The 19,610-nt window shown below is 47.9% G+C and overlaps 1 protein-coding gene across 1 annotated transcript in view; it reads left to right on the top strand.

The window, feature by feature from the left end:
* INPP5B (inositol polyphosphate-5-phosphatase B) overlaps positions 1-19,610 on the top strand; it is a 59,702-nt gene that overhangs the window by 6,004 nt on the left and 34,088 nt on the right. The window contains 2 exon segments of the mRNA XM_047793413.1: positions 4,276-4,471; positions 4,473-4,648. Of these exon segments, the coding sequence (XP_047649369.1) occupies positions 4,276-4,471; positions 4,473-4,648 (372 nt within the window).

The following is a 19,610-nucleotide window of genomic DNA, read 5'->3' as shown; positions in this document are numbered from 1 at the left end:
AGTTCGCCATGACTGGGACTCCCTGGACCTGAGTTTTTTTCTTTGTTTGTTTGGATGGGTTTTTTTGGCCTTGATCAGGGCATGCAAAAGTTCCCTGGGTCAGGGGTCCAACTGGAGCCACAGCAGTAATGATGCTGAACCCTTAACCACTATGGACCTGAGTTGTGTGTGTATGTGTGTGTGTGTTTTATGGCCACACCTGTGGCATATGGAAGTTCCCAGGCTAGGGGTCAAATCAGAGCTGCAGTTGTGGCCTGTGCCACAGCCACAGCAATGAGGGATCCAAGTCATATCTGCTGCCTACACCACAACTTACAGCAATGCCATATCTTTAACCCACTGATCGAGGCCATAGATCGAACCTGCATCCTCATGGATACTAGTTGGGTTCATTACAACTGAGGCACAACAGGCTCCCTGGATCTGAATTTTAATTCCAGCAGGGCTGCTTTGCCCTCCTGGCTCTGGGCAGAGCTACAGGGATGGCTTGTGATTCTGATGCAGGATCTTTTACAAGTTAGCAGGGCCAGGAGCTTCTAGAGGCCCATCTTCCTTCTCTCTGTCAACCACAGCTAGAACCAAGGGAAGTCTGTCCTAAGAGCTGACCTGCCCTTGAACCCTGCTCTCTCCCCGACTCAGCTGAGAAAACGGTCTAGCTTTGGTCTCAAAGTGAGAGGTTAGTGGCCTCTGGCAGAATTTGTTTAGATGGAGATCAGCCAGGTAAGTAAAGGAGCTTTTATACAGAGTAGATGTTGAGCCACAGAAAATGCAAATTTGAGCCATCTGGTGCTGGGGCTTAGCTGTTTACCCAACACTGTTCCTTATTTCCTTTCTAGCAACATCTTGGCTCTGCAGGAATGGGGGGGAGGGCTCTCCTTCTATCGTGGTCTCACCATGGAGCCTGAATGTTTCAGGGGCTCCACTCTAGTTCTCCTGATGTACAGGAAGGGAACTGACTGTGGAGGCAAACTGGGGTACTGTAGGAGAAGGAAACAAGATTATAGAGCCTTGCATGCCTAGTTTTTTTGTTTTTGTGTTTGAGGGCCACACCTGCAGCATATGGAAGTTCCCAGGCTAGGGGTCAAATTGGAGTTGCAGCTGCCAGCCTGCGCCACAGCCACAACAACGCAGGATCTGAGCTGCATCTGTGAACTACACTACGGTTACAGCAACACTGGCTCCTTAACCCACTGATCGAGGCCAGGGATCAAACCCAAGTCCTCATGATACTTGTCGGGTTCATTACCACTGAGACACTGTGGGAACTCCTTTTTTTCCCCAAGCTTCATTTTTTAAAATTACACAGTGAATTTTATTACATTCATAGTTGTACAGTGATCATCACAACCCGATTTTATAGCATTTGCATCCCAAACCCCCAGCGCCTCCCCCCACCCCCAACATGTCTCATTTGGAAAACAAGTTTTTCAGAGTCTATGAGTCAGTATCTGTTCTGCAAAGAAGTTCATTGTGTCCTTTTTTAAGATTCCACATGTAAGTGATAGCATATGATTTTGGTGTCTCACTGACTGACTGATTTCACTTAGCATGATAATTTCTAGGTCCATCTGTGTTGCTGCAAATGCTGTTATTTCTTTCCTTTTAATGGCTGAGTAGTATGCCATTGTGTATGTGTACCACATCTCCTTTATCCACTCCTCTGTCAATGGACATTTAGGTTGTTTCCATGTCTTGGCTATTGTATATAGTGCTGCAGTGAACACTGGGGTACACGTATTTTTTGAGTCATGGTTTTCTCTGGATAGATGCCCAGGAGTGGGGTTCAAGCCTCATTTTTTTTATGCCTGAATCTAAGTAGTACACTGTCAATGAGCTCCCTGTTCAAGGTTCCCCTTCTGTACCAGTTGCCAGAGGAACTTTCCTAATATGCAAACCCTACCTTGTCATTCCTCAGTTTAAAACTCTGACAGCCCCCTACGAGCTGCAGGGCAAAATTCGAGCTCTTTGTTGATTACTTGAGACCCTTAAACCCTCAGTAGGTTTAAGGATCCAGTGTTACAGCAAGCTGAGGCATAGGTTGGGGATGCAGCTTGGATCTGGTGTCGCTGTGGCAGTAGTGTAGGCTGGCGGCTATGGCTCCAATTTGACCCCTAGCCTAGGAACTTCCATATGCTGCAGGTCTGGCCTCAAAAAGAAACAAGAAATGAGGCTTGGACTGGGGCCAGGTCTTGGAGATGAGAAGGAGAGGATGGACTGGACAGATCAAACCATTAAGATTGAAGGTGCCATGGGGACACTGAGTTTAGGTTGTGTTCACAACCTCACCCCCTGTGGTTAGAACAGTGCCTGGCACATAGTAGGCACTTAATATTTGTTGAGGAGTTCCCACTATGTGTCAGTGCGTTAAGGATCTACTTTGCCACAGTAGTGTAGGAAACAGCTGCAGCTTGGATTTGATCCCTGTCCCAGAAACATTCACATGCCTCGCGTGTAGCCAAAAAAAAATTTTTTTTGAATTGATGAACAGAGCTTGGTGCCCAGCTGTGAGGATGAAGGAGAGCAATCAAGGTTGATTTCCCTCTTCTAGGCTTAGCTATTTCTCTGTCGGTCAACTTGCTCTTCCTTAGGGGGTCCACACCTGGGGTCACTGCACTAACTCAGCTTCTCTGAGCAGCTGTCACAATGTAGACTTCTTTGGGACGGGGTAGGGTCTGGGTGAGGGGGGACTTCCAGAGCTGACAGGTTCTTGGATATCCACCTGCCCAACCCTTGCATTTTACAGATAAAGAGACCAGAGTCCAGGATGAGGTTGCAGGTGGCAGGAACTAGGTTTTTCCCAGCCAGTCCTTGGTGGAGAATGTGCAGCAGAAAAGGGTAGGAACTGGAAGTGACTTGGTCAAGAGATCACCATTAGAAAAAGAATTAGCCAACATTAATGGAGTACCTACTTTGCGCCATACATTTTTCTAGACAGCTAGACAACACAACAACCATGTTCTCTTGTTCAGTCTTTTGAGCAATGCTGAAGAGTAGATAGCCTATTTTATAGATGAGTAAACAACTAAGTTTGGAACCCCAGTTTACAACTCCAAAGCCCATGGAGTCCAAAGATTTCAGTTTAGATCCCAGCTCCACCACTTCCTAGCTGTGAATGTGAACAATATATTTTATTTCTTTGAAGCTCGGCTTTATTTTTTTATTTTTTTTGTCTTTTTGCTATTTCTTGGGCCACTCTGGCGGCATATGGAGGTTCCCAGGCTAGGGGTCCAATCGGAGCTGTAGCCGAGGGCCTACACCAGAGCCACAGCAACACAGGATCCGAGCCGCGTCTGCAACCTACACCACAGCTCACGGCAACACCGGATCCTTAACCCACTGAGCAAGGGCAGGGACCGAACCCGCAACCTCATGGTTCCTAGTCAGATTCGTTAACCACTGCGCCACCACGGGAACTCCGAAGCTCGGCTTTATTATTGCACAATGGAAATATGAACTTGCCTTACCTCCTATTCCAGAGTTTTGTGAGGATCAGATGAGGCCCAGTATGGGTTAATAATATGTAAATGCTGAAAATAATTTAAAAGCGGCCTAGTGTAACAGTCAGTCTTGGGACCCAAGTCTCTTCATTTATGATGCCCTTGCAAATCCAGTTCAGTTTGGTCAGGTTCATGCAGTTCTACAAGGGGAGCAGGCAGGATAGCCTAGGAAACAGCAAGTGTTTGAGAGTCAGACAGACCCAGGTTTGGGTGAGAGGCAAGAGGACTCAAGAATTTCAAGGAAGGAGGAGTGGCAATCTGCTTAAGAGAGAACCAGAGGACTTCTCTGAAAGGCCATATATCAAAGTAAGCACATTGCTTTTTAACAGTGTATTTTTTTTTTTTTTTTTGGAGGGCTTGTCAGTTGCTGATGGAGATTATGGGTGGTTAAAGCCCCCAACCCACTCTCTAGCACTGACATGTATTTGAGTTCCCCTCTGCCACTCTGCGACCTTAGACTTCACCTCTCCGAGCTCAGTTGTGACAGGATAATAGTTCCCAACTTCCTACAGTTCTGAGATTATGGACGTAATGTGCCCGGGACTTGGCACATAATTACCACGAGGTCGGAGGAGTGGTGCGAGTCTATATTGGTACAGCACTTTTGTTTTCATATTTATTACGGTATTCGAATCTCAGACCCACTCTGCGCGGGGGAAACAGGCTTGGAGCCTCCCCGGAGAGGCTGAGCGATTTGCTTACGGTCAGACAATCATGCAGAAGTGGAACCAGCTCTTCAAGCCTGTCGCTCAGTATTCCCTCCTTGTTCCTTCCACAGGCTTCGACCCCTCTACCCAGGATCCTGAGTTCCTGTGGCTGTCTCGATACAGGTGCTCCGAGCGGGAGACGGAGCCGACCACCCGCCTGGGTTGGAACTCGGCCCCAGGCACCTGGCCAGGGTGCGCCAGAATTGGCGGAGGCAGGTATCGGTCTCAGAAGGCGCGAAGGGGATTGGAGAAAGCCCGGCCTCAGGGGCGGGCTCTGTTCTGTTTTGGGCGTGGCTATGCGGCAGACCGGCCTTCGATTGGCGGAGGTGGCACGCAGGGGCGGAGAAGACGGGGCGGGGCGGCGCGGGCGGCGTGATGAAGAGCTTGAGGAAGCTGGCAGGGAAATGTCTGCTGCCGCCGGCTCTCGGGAGCGCGACTCTGCAGGTCCGGCGGGCATGGGAGGGTGGGCTGGCGGGTGGGGTCTTGGCAGGGGGCGGTGCCGACAGGGTCTGCGAGTTGGGCGGTGAATGCGCGGGGCAAAGACCAAGGTCCTGGCCCTACAGAGGCGGGGACCTTGGTGCTGAAGTGCTGTGGGGACGTTAGTTATTCTTAACCGGGCGTGATGAGGGCAGACGGGTGGCAGTGGGGTACTCAGGAATCCCGAGGCCGAGGTTGTGGTTGTTGTAAAGCTCCGTTCCTGCTTCGCTCTGTGACCCGGGGCGGGTGGCAGCCCCACTCTGAGCCTCAGTTTCTTCGTCCTGACCTTGGATTTTGACTTGTGTAGAAGTGCACTCCCCATGACAGAACCTTCCTTTGGGTGAGGACTGGTGTGCGTGTCCCAAGGGGCTGTCTGGCTCTCTTGTCCGTCCTCGGTCCCTCTGAGAGACTGGGCTGTGTGCAGACCTGGAGTCTAGGAGAGCCCTGTCCACCCTGGGACTGGAGGCCACGATGAGGTTACAGGTGAAAAGGACTAGGTATTTTTTTCCCACCCAGCCCTTGGTGGATAATGTGCAGCACAAAAGGCCAATTGTTGAGTAGGAAGCTGTCTTTTGGAGGGCGAGAGGCCCAGGGCTGAAATTTGGGTCAGTCTGGTGCTTTGGGAGGACCTGCAGACCTGTGTTTTCTATCCAGCTTCTAGGTTTTCTGCCAGGGCTCCCTGGTATTTTTTTTTTCTCCTGGGTGTGCTCATGTGGCTCCAGTTACATCTAAGCTTTGGCATGACTGTTAGTACCCACTTGTGCCCCTTTTCTCAGCCATTTGCTAGAGAACTATCAAGTAGCTGTGTAAGTGTGGGCCGGCACTCCACTTGCTCTTACAAGGCTTGGAAACTATGAGGGGTGGGGGGATAGCACATTGCACAAGTTTGTAAAATGAGAGGAAATGAAGCGAGCAAAGGACTTCCTCTGTGCTTGTGCTTTGCTTTCATTGCAGCCACCACAAGACTCGGTCAAAGCACCTGCTGGTGCAGATAGTTTGCATCTCTCATGGGCTTATCTGAGCTCACTTAAAGTACTGATCTTGAGACAGCTGTTGCGTCAGTTTCCATGACATTCTGGGCTTTGGTGCTGGGACAGGTTTGAGCTTAAAATTAAGAACTCATGGAGTTCCCATCATGGCTCAGTGGGAATTAATCTGAGTAGTATCTTTGAGGACGCAGGTTCGATCCCTGGCCTTGCTCAGTGGGTTAAGGATCCAGTGTTGCCAAGAGCTGTGGTATAGGCCATAGTCTGGGCTTGGATCTGGCGTTGCTATGACTGTGGTGTAGGCTGGAGGCGACAGCTCCTATGTAACCCCTAGCCTGGGAACTTCCATATGTGGCGTGCATGCAGCCCTTAAAAAAAAAAAAAAATTAAGAACTTATCCTCCCAGATGTGAGGACAATCTGGCTGCGACATCTGTCACTCCATTGATTGCCAGGGTTGATCTGGCTGATCTGGCCAGTCAGGCAGGTGTCCCCTTCCTCCCTCACCGCTCCATGTGCATCCTTCCTGAAGCTGTGCCCTTCAGGAAGAGCACAACCATCCCAAAAGAGGAGGACCGTTCTTCGGTCAAGGGTATACGAGTAGCTGTGTTCCCCTGCTAGAACCTCCAAACAAGCTCTCAAAAACTCACCCTCCGGGAATTCCCGTTGTGGTGCAGTGGACATGAATCTGACTAGTATCCATGAGGATGCAGATTCCATCCCTGGGTTCCATCCCTGGCCTTGCTCAGTGGGTTAGGGACCTAGTGTTGCTGTGGCTGTGGTGTAGGCCGACAGCTGTAGCTCCAATTCAACCCCTAGCCTGGGAACTTCTGTATGCTGAGGGTGAGGCCCTAAAAGCAAAGAAAACAAAAGGAGAAAAGAACACATCCTCCCCTGGCCCCTTCAAAGGAGGCTGCCAACATCCAGACAGTTGGTGGAGGACAGGCCCGGTGGCAGCAGAAAGGGGTGAGTTCTGTCTTTTCAGCCAACACACCAGGGCCTCTTGGGGTGCTTCATTCCCTCAGTAGACAGCGGTCTTCTGTGAGAAGTCAGGACAGCCCTGAAGCAGTTGTCTGCCTCTGGGTGATAAATGCAAAGGGATCTCAGAGCCTTTTGTGACCTTTAAAAAACCAAAACTAGGAGTTCCCGTCGTGGCGCAGTGGTTAACGAATCCGACTAGGAACCATGAGGTTGTGGGTTCGGTCCCTGCCCTTGCTCAGTGGGTTAACGATCCGGCATTGCCGTGACCTGTGGTGTAGGTTGCAGATGCGGCTCGGATCCCGAGTTGCTGTGGCTCTGGCATAGGCCGGTGGCTACAGCTCTGATTCGACCCCTAGCTTGGGAACCTCCATATGCCGCGGGAGTGGCCCAAGAAATAGCAAAAAGACAAAAAAACCCCAAAAAAACCAAAACTAGCTGTATGCTGGTGAGGAGTTACTGTCAAGGTTTTGGTTTTACTTTTAATTTGAAATGATTTGTCTGCATTGTAGCGCTTAAGTGAGATTACACTATTAATTGCTAGGTTTCCCATGTTAAAACTGATAAAAAATGGAGTTCCCTGGTGGCTCAGTGGGTTAAGGATCCAGCATTGCCACTGCTGTGGCTCAGGTTGCTGCTGTGGTACAGGTTCGATCCCTGGTCCGGCAACTTTTCCAGGCCATGGTCGTGGCCAAAAATATTTGGTAAGAAATGGCACCAAGCCCCCCCAGTGCTGTTTGGGTCAGGTCTGCTTCCAGAGTCGCTTTGGCCTCAGGGGAAAACCACATCATCTACAATAGGAAGAGGGAACCCTTTGGGCCTCTTCTGGATGTTCTGAACATTCCAGACTTCAAGGGAAACAGGCAAGTTTGGTGCTTCCTGTATGCTTTTGATCAAAATACCCACTTCCTTATAGCCCAGGGAACCAACCCAAAGACTGCTTTAAAATGCTATTTGTGATGCATATCAGGTGAAATAGGGCTGCCCCCAGGAGCTGACGTTTTGACAGCAGGATCTGACAATTCATAGGGGTAAGAAAGTGTAGGATCAGCTCAGCAGGATGGGGGACCTTGTGGGGTGAGCCAAGGGTAAGAGCCCCTCAAAGGCCGAGGTTTTGGGTGAGCAAAGTGAATCTGGTTTTCATTCCTTGCCTTTGTCTCGGTAGAGAAAGAAAAGATCTCACTTGGATGCTTCTCTCCAGAATGGCCGTTCTTTTCCTTGATTTGTGTGTCCAGAATTCAGGGGTGTCAGGCCAAGCTTGGTAGGGATTGCAGAAGAGAGAGATGCAGCTAGTTTTAGATTGGGGTCCATGTCTTCAGATTCAGAGCCGGGTCTTTGAGCTAAGTTGTGTTGTTGAAGGGAGGTGTAAGGCTTCTTTCCGGTTGAGTGGCAGCCTGTTCATCCGATTCTCTTGGCTACTTCAGCTGCAAGAAGGCATGGGTCTCAGACAAATAGCTGTTGTAAGAAGAGATTTTCTGCTTCTTCACTTTTTTGTCAGCTCTTCTTTGTGTAGCTTTTCCTTTCCTTTAAAAAGAAAAAAGGAGAAATGCCTTTTTGTTTCCGTGTAGCGTCTGAAGGTGCTCTTACCCAGAAAACCCCTCGGGGGATCCTGCATCAACCTGAGTACTCACCCATGTCGCTGTGCAAAATATTCACCTGCCTCATCCAGGGCACATGCAAAGACCTGGAGCTGTGTTCTGGAGGATTCTGAGCCATGCTCTAGAAAGGAAACAGCTACTCACAAGTCCCATTGAGACTGTTCTGGGTGAATTTAACAAAATGGTAACAACAAATACATTTTGGTCTTTTGAAGTGGTTTTTTTATTCCATGGTTGATTCAAAGCAAGGTAGCTTGGTAGTCAGTCAGATTCAGAATGCGATGTGCTATGAGTATTTTTCCCCTTGGACCCAGGAAATAAAGCATTAAAATCTCTCTGGCCTGAGAAAGGAAATGAATGCTATTTATATCTCAGGGTAGCAAAAAGGGTAACCTAGATTACCAGAGTGGAAGCCAGTGAGAATGTTGGAAAAACAGCCCCTGGGTCAATTGGTCTTCCCGCTCCCGCGTCTCTTAATAAGTAAAAGCCTTGTGACCACCAAACCCTTTTAGCAGGGAGAAAACGAATTGTCCTAGATGTTTATCCTACACACAGAAATCCTGCCCATCCGTCATCTCACCTCCTGGATAGCTCTGCAGGCTCCTAATTAAATTAATTTGGACCATCTTGTTTCTTTAAACAGAACAACAAAAAAAAAACCTGTGTTCAGGTTTCTTTCTCCTTGTGTTGTTCCCTTCTCCATTCCCCTCTTAGTCCCATCTAACCTTATGTTTGTTTCTAGAACAGGAGAACCCCCTGAAGACTGCTTTCTTTTTTTGGGTTTTTTTTTTAAATTTTAATTTTAATTTTAATTTTAATTTTTTGTCTTTTTACCTTTTCTAGGGCCACTCCCACGGCATGTGGAGGTTCCCAGGCTAGGGGTCCAATTGGAGCTGTAGCCGCTGGCCTACACCAGAGCCACAGCAACGTGGGATCCGAGCCACGTCTTTGACCTACACCACAGCTCACGACAACGCCGGATCCTTAACCCACTGAGCAAGGCCAGGAATCGTACCCGAAACCTCATGGTTCCTAGTTGGATTCATTAACCACTGAGCCACAACAGGAACTCCTTTGCTTTCTTTTAGAAAACCGTTTGTTTTGGAATTCTCCAGTGGGAGCCTGGAGCAAGAGAGGTGACAAACGTTCACTTAGAAGGGGAGCTTTGCACAGGATAGTCCCCAGGGAAGAAGGTTCAGGAAGAGGGAGGCATCCATTTATTAGAGGAAAGACAATTTGGGGACATAGAACTCGCTGGCTTGCCTTAGAAATTACTCTAACAAGAGTTCCTGCTGTGGTGCATGGGTTAAGATTCCAACTGCAGCTGCCTGGGTCGCTGTGGAGGCTCTAGTTCCATCCCTAGCAGGGGAACTTCCATGTGCCGTGGGTGTGGCTATAAGAAAATATTACTCTAACAAATTTATAGACTTTACAGCTGATGCACATGTGAACAAAAGTAGCAACTATGAGAGTTGCCGTTGTGGTGCCTTGGAAATGAATCCGACTGGTAACTGAGAGGTTGCAGGTTCGGCCCCTGGCCTCGCACAATGGGTTAAGGATCCAGCATTGCCCTGGGCTGTGGTGTAGGTCACAGACATGGCTTGGATCTTGCCTTGTTGTGGCTGTGGTGTAGGCCAGTGGCTATAGCTATGATTTGACCCCTAGCCTGGGAACCTCCATATGCCATGGGTGCGGCCCTAAGTAGCTAAAAAAAAAAAAAAGAAAGGAGCAACTATGAGGAGGATTTGAACAAAACATATGTCTGTGTGGCCTGGGTACTTTTAATTTTTATTTTTATTACTGTACCTTGGTATCATCCCAGACATGCCTCTTAACTTTTCTCTCTTCCATCTGTAAAATGGGAATAAATGTTTGCCTCCTTGAAGGTCTCGTAGGACTGAAGCAACACTAAATTATTTAGGGGTGCTTTCCTTTGGGAAGCACATTTAGGAATTGCAGATGCCCACCTCCAAGAGCTTAGAAACTGGCTGCCATCTCCAGGGCCCATCCTGGGCTGGTTTCTTCCAAATCACGACATCCGTTCTCGTCTTAACTCCTTCCCTCCCTCCAGTTTCTTTTCTATCAACATAATCACTAAAAACCTCAGTCATCTTTGATTGTTCCCTCTCCTCTTATGTCTGATAACCAAATTCAGGCCATTATTTTTTGCAAGTTAAAATTCTTTTGAGGAGTTCCCATCATGGCTCAGCAGTAACGAACCTGACTACTGTCCATGAGGACTTGGGTTCGATCCCTGGTCTCGCTCAGTGGGTTAAAGGATCCCTCGTTGCTATGGCTGTGGTATAGGCTGGCGGCTACAGCTCTAATTCAACCCCTAGCCTGGGAACTTCCATATGCTGTGGGTGTGGCCCTAAAAAGAAAAAAAACTTTTTTTTTTAAATTAAAAAAGAAAATTTAAAGCCCCGTAGTTCATGTTTGTATCCTCTTATTTGAACTAGTGTGGTGGTCTCCACCCCCTAAGTCTCCTCCTCCCTTGGGACTCTCCTTAGAACAAATCTCTCTTTTTTTTTTTTTTTTTTGAACATGTTTCTGAAAGTTCCTGGGCAAGGGATCCAACCTTTGCCACAGCAGCAACCCAAGCCACTGCAGTGACAACGCTGGCTCCTTAACTCTCTAGGCTACCAGGGAACTCCTAGAATGAAACTTTTATCATGCGCTACTATTTTGTTTGTGAACTTGAATGCTGTGCCACTCCCTGTTGCCTGGGGAACAAAGTTCGGATTCTTTAGCGTGGCATTCAAGTCCTACACAGCCAGGCCTCTGACCCTGCCCCCTATGTCTTGTCCTCTCGGCCCCAACTCACCTTCATTTCCTCTTCCTTCAAACCTGACTGCTTATTATTTCTGGGTAAAGGCCTGTGCTTTTTCATCTCTCTGTTGGCTGTTCATTCAGCTACATTATTACAGGCCCAAACTTGCTGCTGTTAGCATTTTGCATCCTCTCTCCTCAACGAATGCTAACCTAATGCTTCATCCATCAGTAGGTGCTCACAAAATATCTGTCATTTCGAACCCATACAGAACTGTAGAGACCCATATAGTTCTTAGCCTGAGTGTTTTGTCTCCTGAAGGACTCTTGACCCCTTCTTCTTCTCCTTTTTTTTTTTTTTTTTTTTTTTTTTTTTTTGCTATTTCTAGGGCCATTCCCATCGCATATGGAAGTTCCCAGGCTAGGGGTTGAATCGGAGCTGTCGCTGCTGGCCTATGCCACAGCCACGGCAACGCGGGATCTTAGCCGTGTATGCAACCCACACCACAGCTCACGGCAATGCTGGATCCTTAACCCACTGAGCAAGGCCAGGGATCGAACCTGCAACCTCATGGTTCCCAGTCGGATCTGTTAACCACTGAGCCACGACGGGAACTCCTCTTGCCCCCTTCTTCTTTACACGGGCTCTGCACTTCTTTCTGCTCCCGCCCCCTTTCTGGCTTGCTCTTGCCCACTTCTCTTTCGGCTTTATCACCAGACCGCACAGTTCACAGAAGGCCCCAGCTCAGGGAGAGCCCAGACGAAAAAGTCAAGTCATCTCTCCAACAGCCTGTGACCACTACAACCTGTTGCCAAAAAGTAATTACACAGTAGTAGTCTTACTCCATGAAAGCTAAGGTGGTGATATTTAGTCCTTGCTAACCTAAATTGGATTTGGACAGGGTTGGTGGGAATTGGATTTTTGAGTCCAGGACTTACAGGTTTGCAGGGCATGGGATGTGCTTTTAGAGATAACTCTACCCTTTTTTTTGTTTGTTTGTTTTGTTTTTTTTAGGGCTACATCCGAAGCATATGGAAGTTCCCAGCTGCTGGCCTGCACCACAGCTCACAGCAGCGCTGGATCCTTAACCCACTGAGTGAGGCCAGGGATCGAACCTGCGTTCTCATGGATACTAGTCGGGTTCATTACCACTGAGCCACAGTGGGAACTCCATCTCTGCCCATTTTAATTGTTAAAATCTATGTACCTTTTTTGAAAGCCATAAGATAGTGGGAAATGTTAAAAAAAAAAAGGAGGAAGGAAAGGAAGGAAGAGAGAAAGAGAAAAAAGAAAGAGACTAAGATGCATGATGATTTGATTTTTAAGAAAATAACAGAACCATTTGGGATGGTAGCCAGGCTGAGATGGGAATCATTGGTTCTTGCCGTTCTCTTCTTTTTTTTTTTTTTTTGCCATTTCTAGGGCCGCTCCCTTGGCACATGGAGGTTCCCAGGCTAGGGGTCTAATCAGAGCTGTAGCCTCCGGCCTACACCAGAGCCACAGCAACTCGGGATCCGAGCCGAGTCTGCAACCTACGCAACAGCTCACAGCAACGCCGGATTCTCAACCCACTGAGCAAGGGCAGGGATCCAACCCGCAACCTCATGGTTCCTAGTCGGATCCGTTAACCACTGAGCCACGATGGGAACTCCTTGCCATTCATTTTAATGCTGTGCTATGTATGGGCTCCTCTCAAGAGTTCCCTGTCCTGTGTGTGCTGTGTACTTTAGCATGAGTCAAATCTAAACTCCATATGGCATTCAAAATCTAACAGTTTGGGAATTCCCACTGTGGCTCAGCAGTAACAAATGTGACTAGTAGCCATGAGGATATGGGTTCGATCCCTGGCCTTGCTCAGTCAGTTAAGGATCTGGTGTACAGTTTTGCCTAATACGTATGATTCAAATTTATTACTAAATAAATAGCAAAAATTTATAAATAAAGGTTAATTACTGTTATGGCTATTATTTTTATTACTATTAGCAGCTAACATTTATTGAACACTCACTGTGGGTCTGTGGGCTTCACTCTGTGCGCAGAAGTTCTTTAAGAGGATGTTGAGTTTCCATTGTGGCGCAGTGGTTAACGAATCCGACTAGGAACCATGAGGTTTCGGGTTTGGTCCCTGCCCTTGCTCAGTGGGTTAAGAATCCGGCGTTGCCGGAGTTCCCGTCGTGGCGCAGTGGTTAGCGAATCCGACTAGGAACTATGAGATTGCGGGTTCGGTCCCTGCCCTTGCTCAGTGGGTTAAGGATCCGGCGTTGCCGTGAGCTGTGGTGTAGGTCGCAGACGCGGCTCGGATCCCGCGTTGCTGTGGCTCTGGTGTAGGCCGGTGGCTACAGCTCTGATTTGACCCCTAGCCTGGGAACCTCCACATGCCGCAGGAGCGGCCCAAAGAGATAGCAAAAAGACAAAAAAAAAAAAAAAGAATCTAGTGTTGCCGTGAGCCGTGGTGTAGGTTGCAGACGCAGCTCAGATCCCGAGTTGCTGTGGCTCTGGCGTAGGCTGGTGGCTACGGCTCCGATTAGACCCCTAGCCTGGGAACCTCCATATGCCACGGGAGTGGCCCTAGAAATGGCACAAAGACAAAAAAAAAAAAAAAAAAGAGGATGTTTACTTTTCAGATGGAGCGACTGAGGCTCAGAGAGCATAGGTGACATGCCTGTGATCACTTACCTGGTCATTGACAGTGAGGATAGACCTGAGGTCATCTGTTTGAATCTAATGTTTGAGCCCTAACCCTAACACTTTTTTTTTTTTTTTTAAGGGGCTGTACCCTTGGCATATGGAAGTTCCCAGGCAAGGGGTCAAATCGGAGCTACAGCTGCCAGCCTACACCACAGCCACAGCAACATGGGATATGAGCTACATCTGTGACCTACACCACAGCTCATGGCAATGCTGGACCCCTGACCCACTGAGCGAGGCCAGGGATTGAACTCACATCCTCATAGATCCTAGTCGGATTCATTTCCACTGAGCCCCAACGGGAACTCCCTAACGCTCTTCTTTTGTATCCCCTGATGCTTCTCAAACACTTCTCATTTCCACTTATCTGTACTACTTATTACTTATTGCTGAGCGTACTCTAATGACGTGTCTTTGTGCTGAAATTATTTCCTCTGCCAGAAATGCTCGCTGAACCCCACATTTTCCTGATAGGTAATACAGTTTTTGATTAAGAGTAGAGACTCTTGACCCAGATTCCCTAGGTTTGACTCCTGGCTGTGCCATTTATTAGCTGTGTGTTCTTGGGCAAGTTACTCAATCTCTCTGTGTTTATCTCAGTCTGTAAAGTGGATGTAATAATGCCACCTATCCCATGGAGGGACTGTGAAGATTAAACACACATAAAGTGTTTAAAACTGTGCCTGGCAGGCAGTAGTAAACCTTATGTATTTGCTATTAATCTTATTCCTGGTAATATGACTCTCATTGTCATCATTCACACATCCTGACTTGGGTAGTTGAATCTGGATCTTTTTGCCTCCCTGTAAGTAGAACGAATCTCTTGCTGGTATGTGTTGCCCTGTCTCAGGGAGGCCATGGGACAGCCCCTGGTGGCGTGTATGTAGCATTTATAAGCATTAATCCTGTCGCTTTGAACTGTCAGGTAATTCGCTCATGTGGTTTTGCAGGTTCTTCTGGTATGTTGGAAATGGAACGCCAAGGGCAGTGACTGAGGAGATAGGAGGTTACACCGCCTCCTAGACCCATCTAGTAGATACTCAGGAAGGGCAAGAGATGATCTCCACTCGGTAGTGACAGCCACATACCCACACAACCTGTGGAGACCATGGTGGCACATTTATTATCCGAATAATATGCTTGATCCGTCTCTCCATATGTTGCTTACTCCTGAGAGTTGAGTCATCGAAGATGTTATGTTCATGTTGGCAAAAGGGGAGGCTGTGGAGTTGAGTGGATCTGGGTTTTAATGTCAGCCATGCCATTTACTGGCTTGACTCTGTGTCCTTGGGCATGTCTGCTACCTGCTCTGGGCCTCAATGTCCTTATTTCTAAGATGGGGCCAATGATCAGAAGTCACACAAGAAGCACATAGCACAGCCCCTGGCTGTTAGTGGGGACTTGATAAATTATGATTATTATTGTCAAGGCAGTGGAGGATGAGGAGGGGTAGAGCAGAGGAAAGAAGACCAAGGCTTTCTGCACATCTGCTGTGAACCAGGCCTCTTGAGAGGCTCTTGACCCATTCGGAGTTTTGTTTGTTTCTCCTTTTAGCTTCTGTATAAGTGCGGTGGTGTTATCCTTATTTTACAAATGAGGAAACAAATTAAGTAGTTTGCTTGAGGTTTCATATGAGGTTATGGGTGGAGCCAGTAAAATGACCAGGTCTTTTTTTATTCCAAAGCCCAAGGCTTTTTCCAAAACACTCTAATTTCCCTTAAAAGTGCTAGGCAAGTTATGTAGCCAGGAAGGCCTTCAGCATTCAGAGAAATGACTGAGAGGATGGGTGCGGTTGGGAGGGCTTGGTGATGGAGCACAGAGGAGTTGAGGCTGGACTTTGAAGGAGAGGAGCCAGAAAGTCAGGCTTCCTCCACGTGGAGGCAGCATGCATGGGGAACCTGTCTGCCTTTGGGTGGTGGATGGTGAGAGAGCAGGACCAGTTTGCAAAGGGCCTCCTGTGCCAGTTCAACCAGTTTGGACCTTCACCTACAGGCAGTGATGTGATACTTCAAGTGTTAGAGTTTAGTCTGGTAAAGTCCAAAGACAAAATTGATAAATTGGGTGGGGAGAAGTGGGACAATCTCTTAGTTGGGAGGCTCTTGAGGTAACAGGGAAGGTGAGGATGGACCGGAGGAAGGCAGCTGAGAGAATGAAGAAGTGGATGGCAGGAGTTCCCGTCGTGGCGCAGTGGTTAACGAATCCGACTAGGAACCATGAGGTTGTGGGTTCGGTCCCTGCCCTTGCTCAGTGGGTTAACGATCCGGCGTTGCCGTGAGCTGTGGTGTAGGTTGCAGACGCGGCTCAGATCCCGAGTTGCTGTGGCTCTGGCGTAGGCCGGTGGCTACAGCTCCGATTCAACCCCTAGCCTGGGAACCTCCATATGCCGCGGGAGCAGCCCAAGAAATAGCAACAACAACAACAACAAAAAAAGACAAAAGACAAAAAAAAAAGAAAAAAAAAAGAAGTGGATGGCCGACTGGCCCTGGAGACTCAAGGATACAGGTGAACAAATGGCAGACGGGGAGATGGTGGTGCTGGTGACAGAAGGGAGAGCTCAGGGAAAAGCCCAGAGGTCAAAGCACAGCTTTACCTGGGACCTTCCCTGTGCACAGAGCATCCTGTAGAAGTGCCCAGTGGACAGTGGAGCGCCTGAACTCAGGCACAGCTCAGTAGCTCCCTTTAGAATTGACTGTGATGGCTGATGGTTCTTGTGAAAGGAAAGGAACAAGATCCAGAGCGGCACTGGCCAGTATGGCAGCCGCTCGCCACATGTGGTTTTTTTTTTTTTTTTTTTTGTCTTTTTAGGGCCACACCTGAGGCATGTGGAAGTTCCCATGCTAGGGGCTAGGGACTGAATCAGAGCTGTAGCTGCCAGCCTACACCACAGCAACGTGTGATCCAAGCTGTGACCTTACACCACATCTCACGGCAACGGTGGATCCTTAACCCACTGAGCGAGGTTGGGGATCAAAGCTGTGTCCTCATGGATGCTAGTCAGGTTTGTTACCACTGAGCCACGACAGGAACTCCCAGATGTGGTTATTTGAATTTACTTTAGGTAAATAAAATAAGAAATCAGTGTCTCTTTCACTTTTGCCAATTTTAACTGTTCAAGTGTAGCTCGTGGCTGCTGACTGGGGCAGTGTAGTTATAGAACATTTTCATCATCTCTTGGCCAGCACTGGCCTAGATCTTGGAGAGTGTTTATAAATACCTGGGGGACCTGCAGCGGGGAGCAGAGCAAGAGGAGGAGAGAGAAGGAACAATGGAATTAAGAAATAGTGTTGCTGTCACTTGGGCAATTCTCAAAAGAAGTAGAGTACTTGGATTTGGGATGGAATTTACTTTTTTTTCTTTGTGTGATGGTCACGTTTTTGAAAAAGTCCAGATCCCAAGTCAGCGGCAGACCTGGCCACAAAACATTGAAGTAGAGGCTTTGCCTCCTGCCTTTGTTTTGTAGATCTGGGCCTTCAACAGGTCTGGTTTGGCTTCTAGAGCACCTTTTGGCCACTAGTGAGGGGTAGCCTGGATTAACCATAGGAAAAGAAGACAGCAGAGTTCCCTTCGTGGCTCAGCAGTTAATGAACCCGACTAGGATCCATGAGGATGTGAGTTTGATCCCTGTCCCCACTCAGTGGGTTAAGGAGCCAGTGTTGCTGTGAGCTGTGATGTAGGCCAGCAGCTGTAACTCCGATTCAACCCCCAGCCTGGGGAACTTCCACATGCGAGGGTGAGGCCCTAAAAACCAAAAAAAAAAAAAAAAAGCAACCTTATGAGGCAGATAGTTAGTTATCTTTGTGCAGTTGAGGAAGCAGAAGCTTAGAGAAGTGAGATAATATATTCAGAGTAATACAGCTAGTAAGAAGTAGGGCCAGAAATGGAACCTAAATCTGACTCCAAAGCCTGTGCAAGATAAATATGTATTATTATTACATATATATATTTAGTGCTTTTTTTTTTTCTTTTTTGGCCACTCCGTGGCATATGGAGTTCCCGGACCAGGCATCAGATCTGAGCCGCAGTTGCAACCTACACCATAGCTGTGGCAATGCTGGATCCTTAACCTACTGCACTGGGCTGAGGATCGAACCTGTCTCGCAGCTCCAGAGACACCGCTAATCCTGTTGCACCACAGTGGGAACTCCTATTTAGTGCCTTTTTTTTTTTTTTTTTTGTCTTTTTGCTTTTTCTAGGGCCCACTCCTGCGGCATATGGAGATTCCCGGGCTAGGGATCCAATCGGAGCTGTAGCCGCCGGCCTGAGCCATAGCCACAGCAATGCCAGATCCGAACCGTGTCTTCGACCTACACCACAGCTCACTGCAATGCTGGATCGTTAACCCACTGAGCAAGGCCAGGGATCAAACCCGCAACCTCGTGGTTCCTAGTCGGATTCGTTAACCACTAAGCCACGACAGGAACTCCAGTGCTTTTTATATAGTGTATGTCTCTCTCTCTCTCTCTCACACACACATACACATCTTATTTTAGCTAACTTTGAAAGTTGCTTATAGAAGCAAAAGAAAAAGAGATCCTACCATTGAGAAATGACTACTGTTGATATTCATTGTATATTTTCCAGACTTTCCCCTGTGTGTATGTATGTCTGAAAATATACATATATATGTATATCTATAGACACCATCCTAATCCTTTTGGTGCCTGTAGATGTCAGGCCATGTTCTTAACTATGCTTATCAGCATTTCTAAAGTCCTAAATGCTCTGAAGATGAGAAAAAAAAATTTTTTTTTGTAAGTTTGGCCCAAGCTCAATTTGGCAGTAAGACTTGTTTGAACTGAAAGGAGATTATTTATAGGCTTTATTTAATCCCACTAAGTGTTACTACTCCTAAATTGCACTGTGGAAATACTAAAGTGCTTGATTTCTAGGAGTTCCCATCGTGTCGCAGCGGAAACCAATTCATCTAGGAAGCATGAGGTTGCGGGTTTGATCCCTGGTCTCAATCAGTGGGTTAAGGATCTGGTGTTGCCATGAGCTGTGGTGTGGGTCGCAAACGCAGCTCGGATCTGGCGTTGCTATGGCTGTGATGTAGGCTGGCAGCTGCAGCTCCGATTGCACCCCTAGCTTGGGAACCTCCATATGCTGCAGGTACGGCCCTAAAAAGCCAAAACAAAACAAAACAAGTGCTTAATTTCTGGATGTTGCCCCTGACTCTGCTATGGTGCTGTTAACACATATGGCATAGGTTAGGTATTATCTTTCTAAAATGCCACAAATTTTGAATTCCAAAATACACTTGGCCTAAGGGTTTCAGATAAGGGATAGTGAATCTGTATTAGGTTATACTCCTGCTTGGGTGAAGGGAGGAGCCTCCAGTGTCAATCTTACCTATTTAGCTGGACACGTGAGAGGGGTTTTGGCTCTGTAAGATGTGCATGTGGTGCAGTGCCCAGAATTCACAGGGAGTATGTAATGCCCTGTACTTCCTTATATCCAGTCCAAGCTGCATTTGTTGCTACGGCTGACCTACCAAGTAGGCTCTTACTCGGAAATGGTTTCAATTGTAGGCAGCAAAGGTGGTCGTTGAGAAAGCACCCAGAAGTGACCTGAAGCTTATCCCTGCCCGGAGGCTGTTTGCTCAGTGCGGTTTGCTGACTGCCTGGTATGTCTCATGTGTTGTGGCAGGCCAGGGGCCCCCAGAGAAAAACATCAGCCCCTGCTCGCAGAGGCTTGTGCGTTAGCTAAAGGGGAATGATTGATAAAAAGGAGCTCAACACCATTACAGTTCCATTGTGGGAGATGCCTTGGCAGAGGTAGGTAGTCACTGGGTGTGTGAGAAGAGAAGGAGAGGGTCCCGGAGGGCTTTCCGAAGGAGGTGACCCAGAGCCGAGTCTGGAAGGATGGGTTTGAAGTTCGCCACAGGGAGCTGGTTAGGCTACACCCAGGATC

This window comes from Phacochoerus africanus, chromosome 8 (assembly GCF_016906955.1).
Source record: "Phacochoerus africanus isolate WHEZ1 chromosome 8, ROS_Pafr_v1, whole genome shotgun sequence".
NCBI classification, from domain to species: Eukaryota; Metazoa; Chordata; class Mammalia; order Artiodactyla; family Suidae; genus Phacochoerus; species Phacochoerus africanus.
This window is presented reverse-complemented; position numbering and strand designations above follow the sequence as displayed.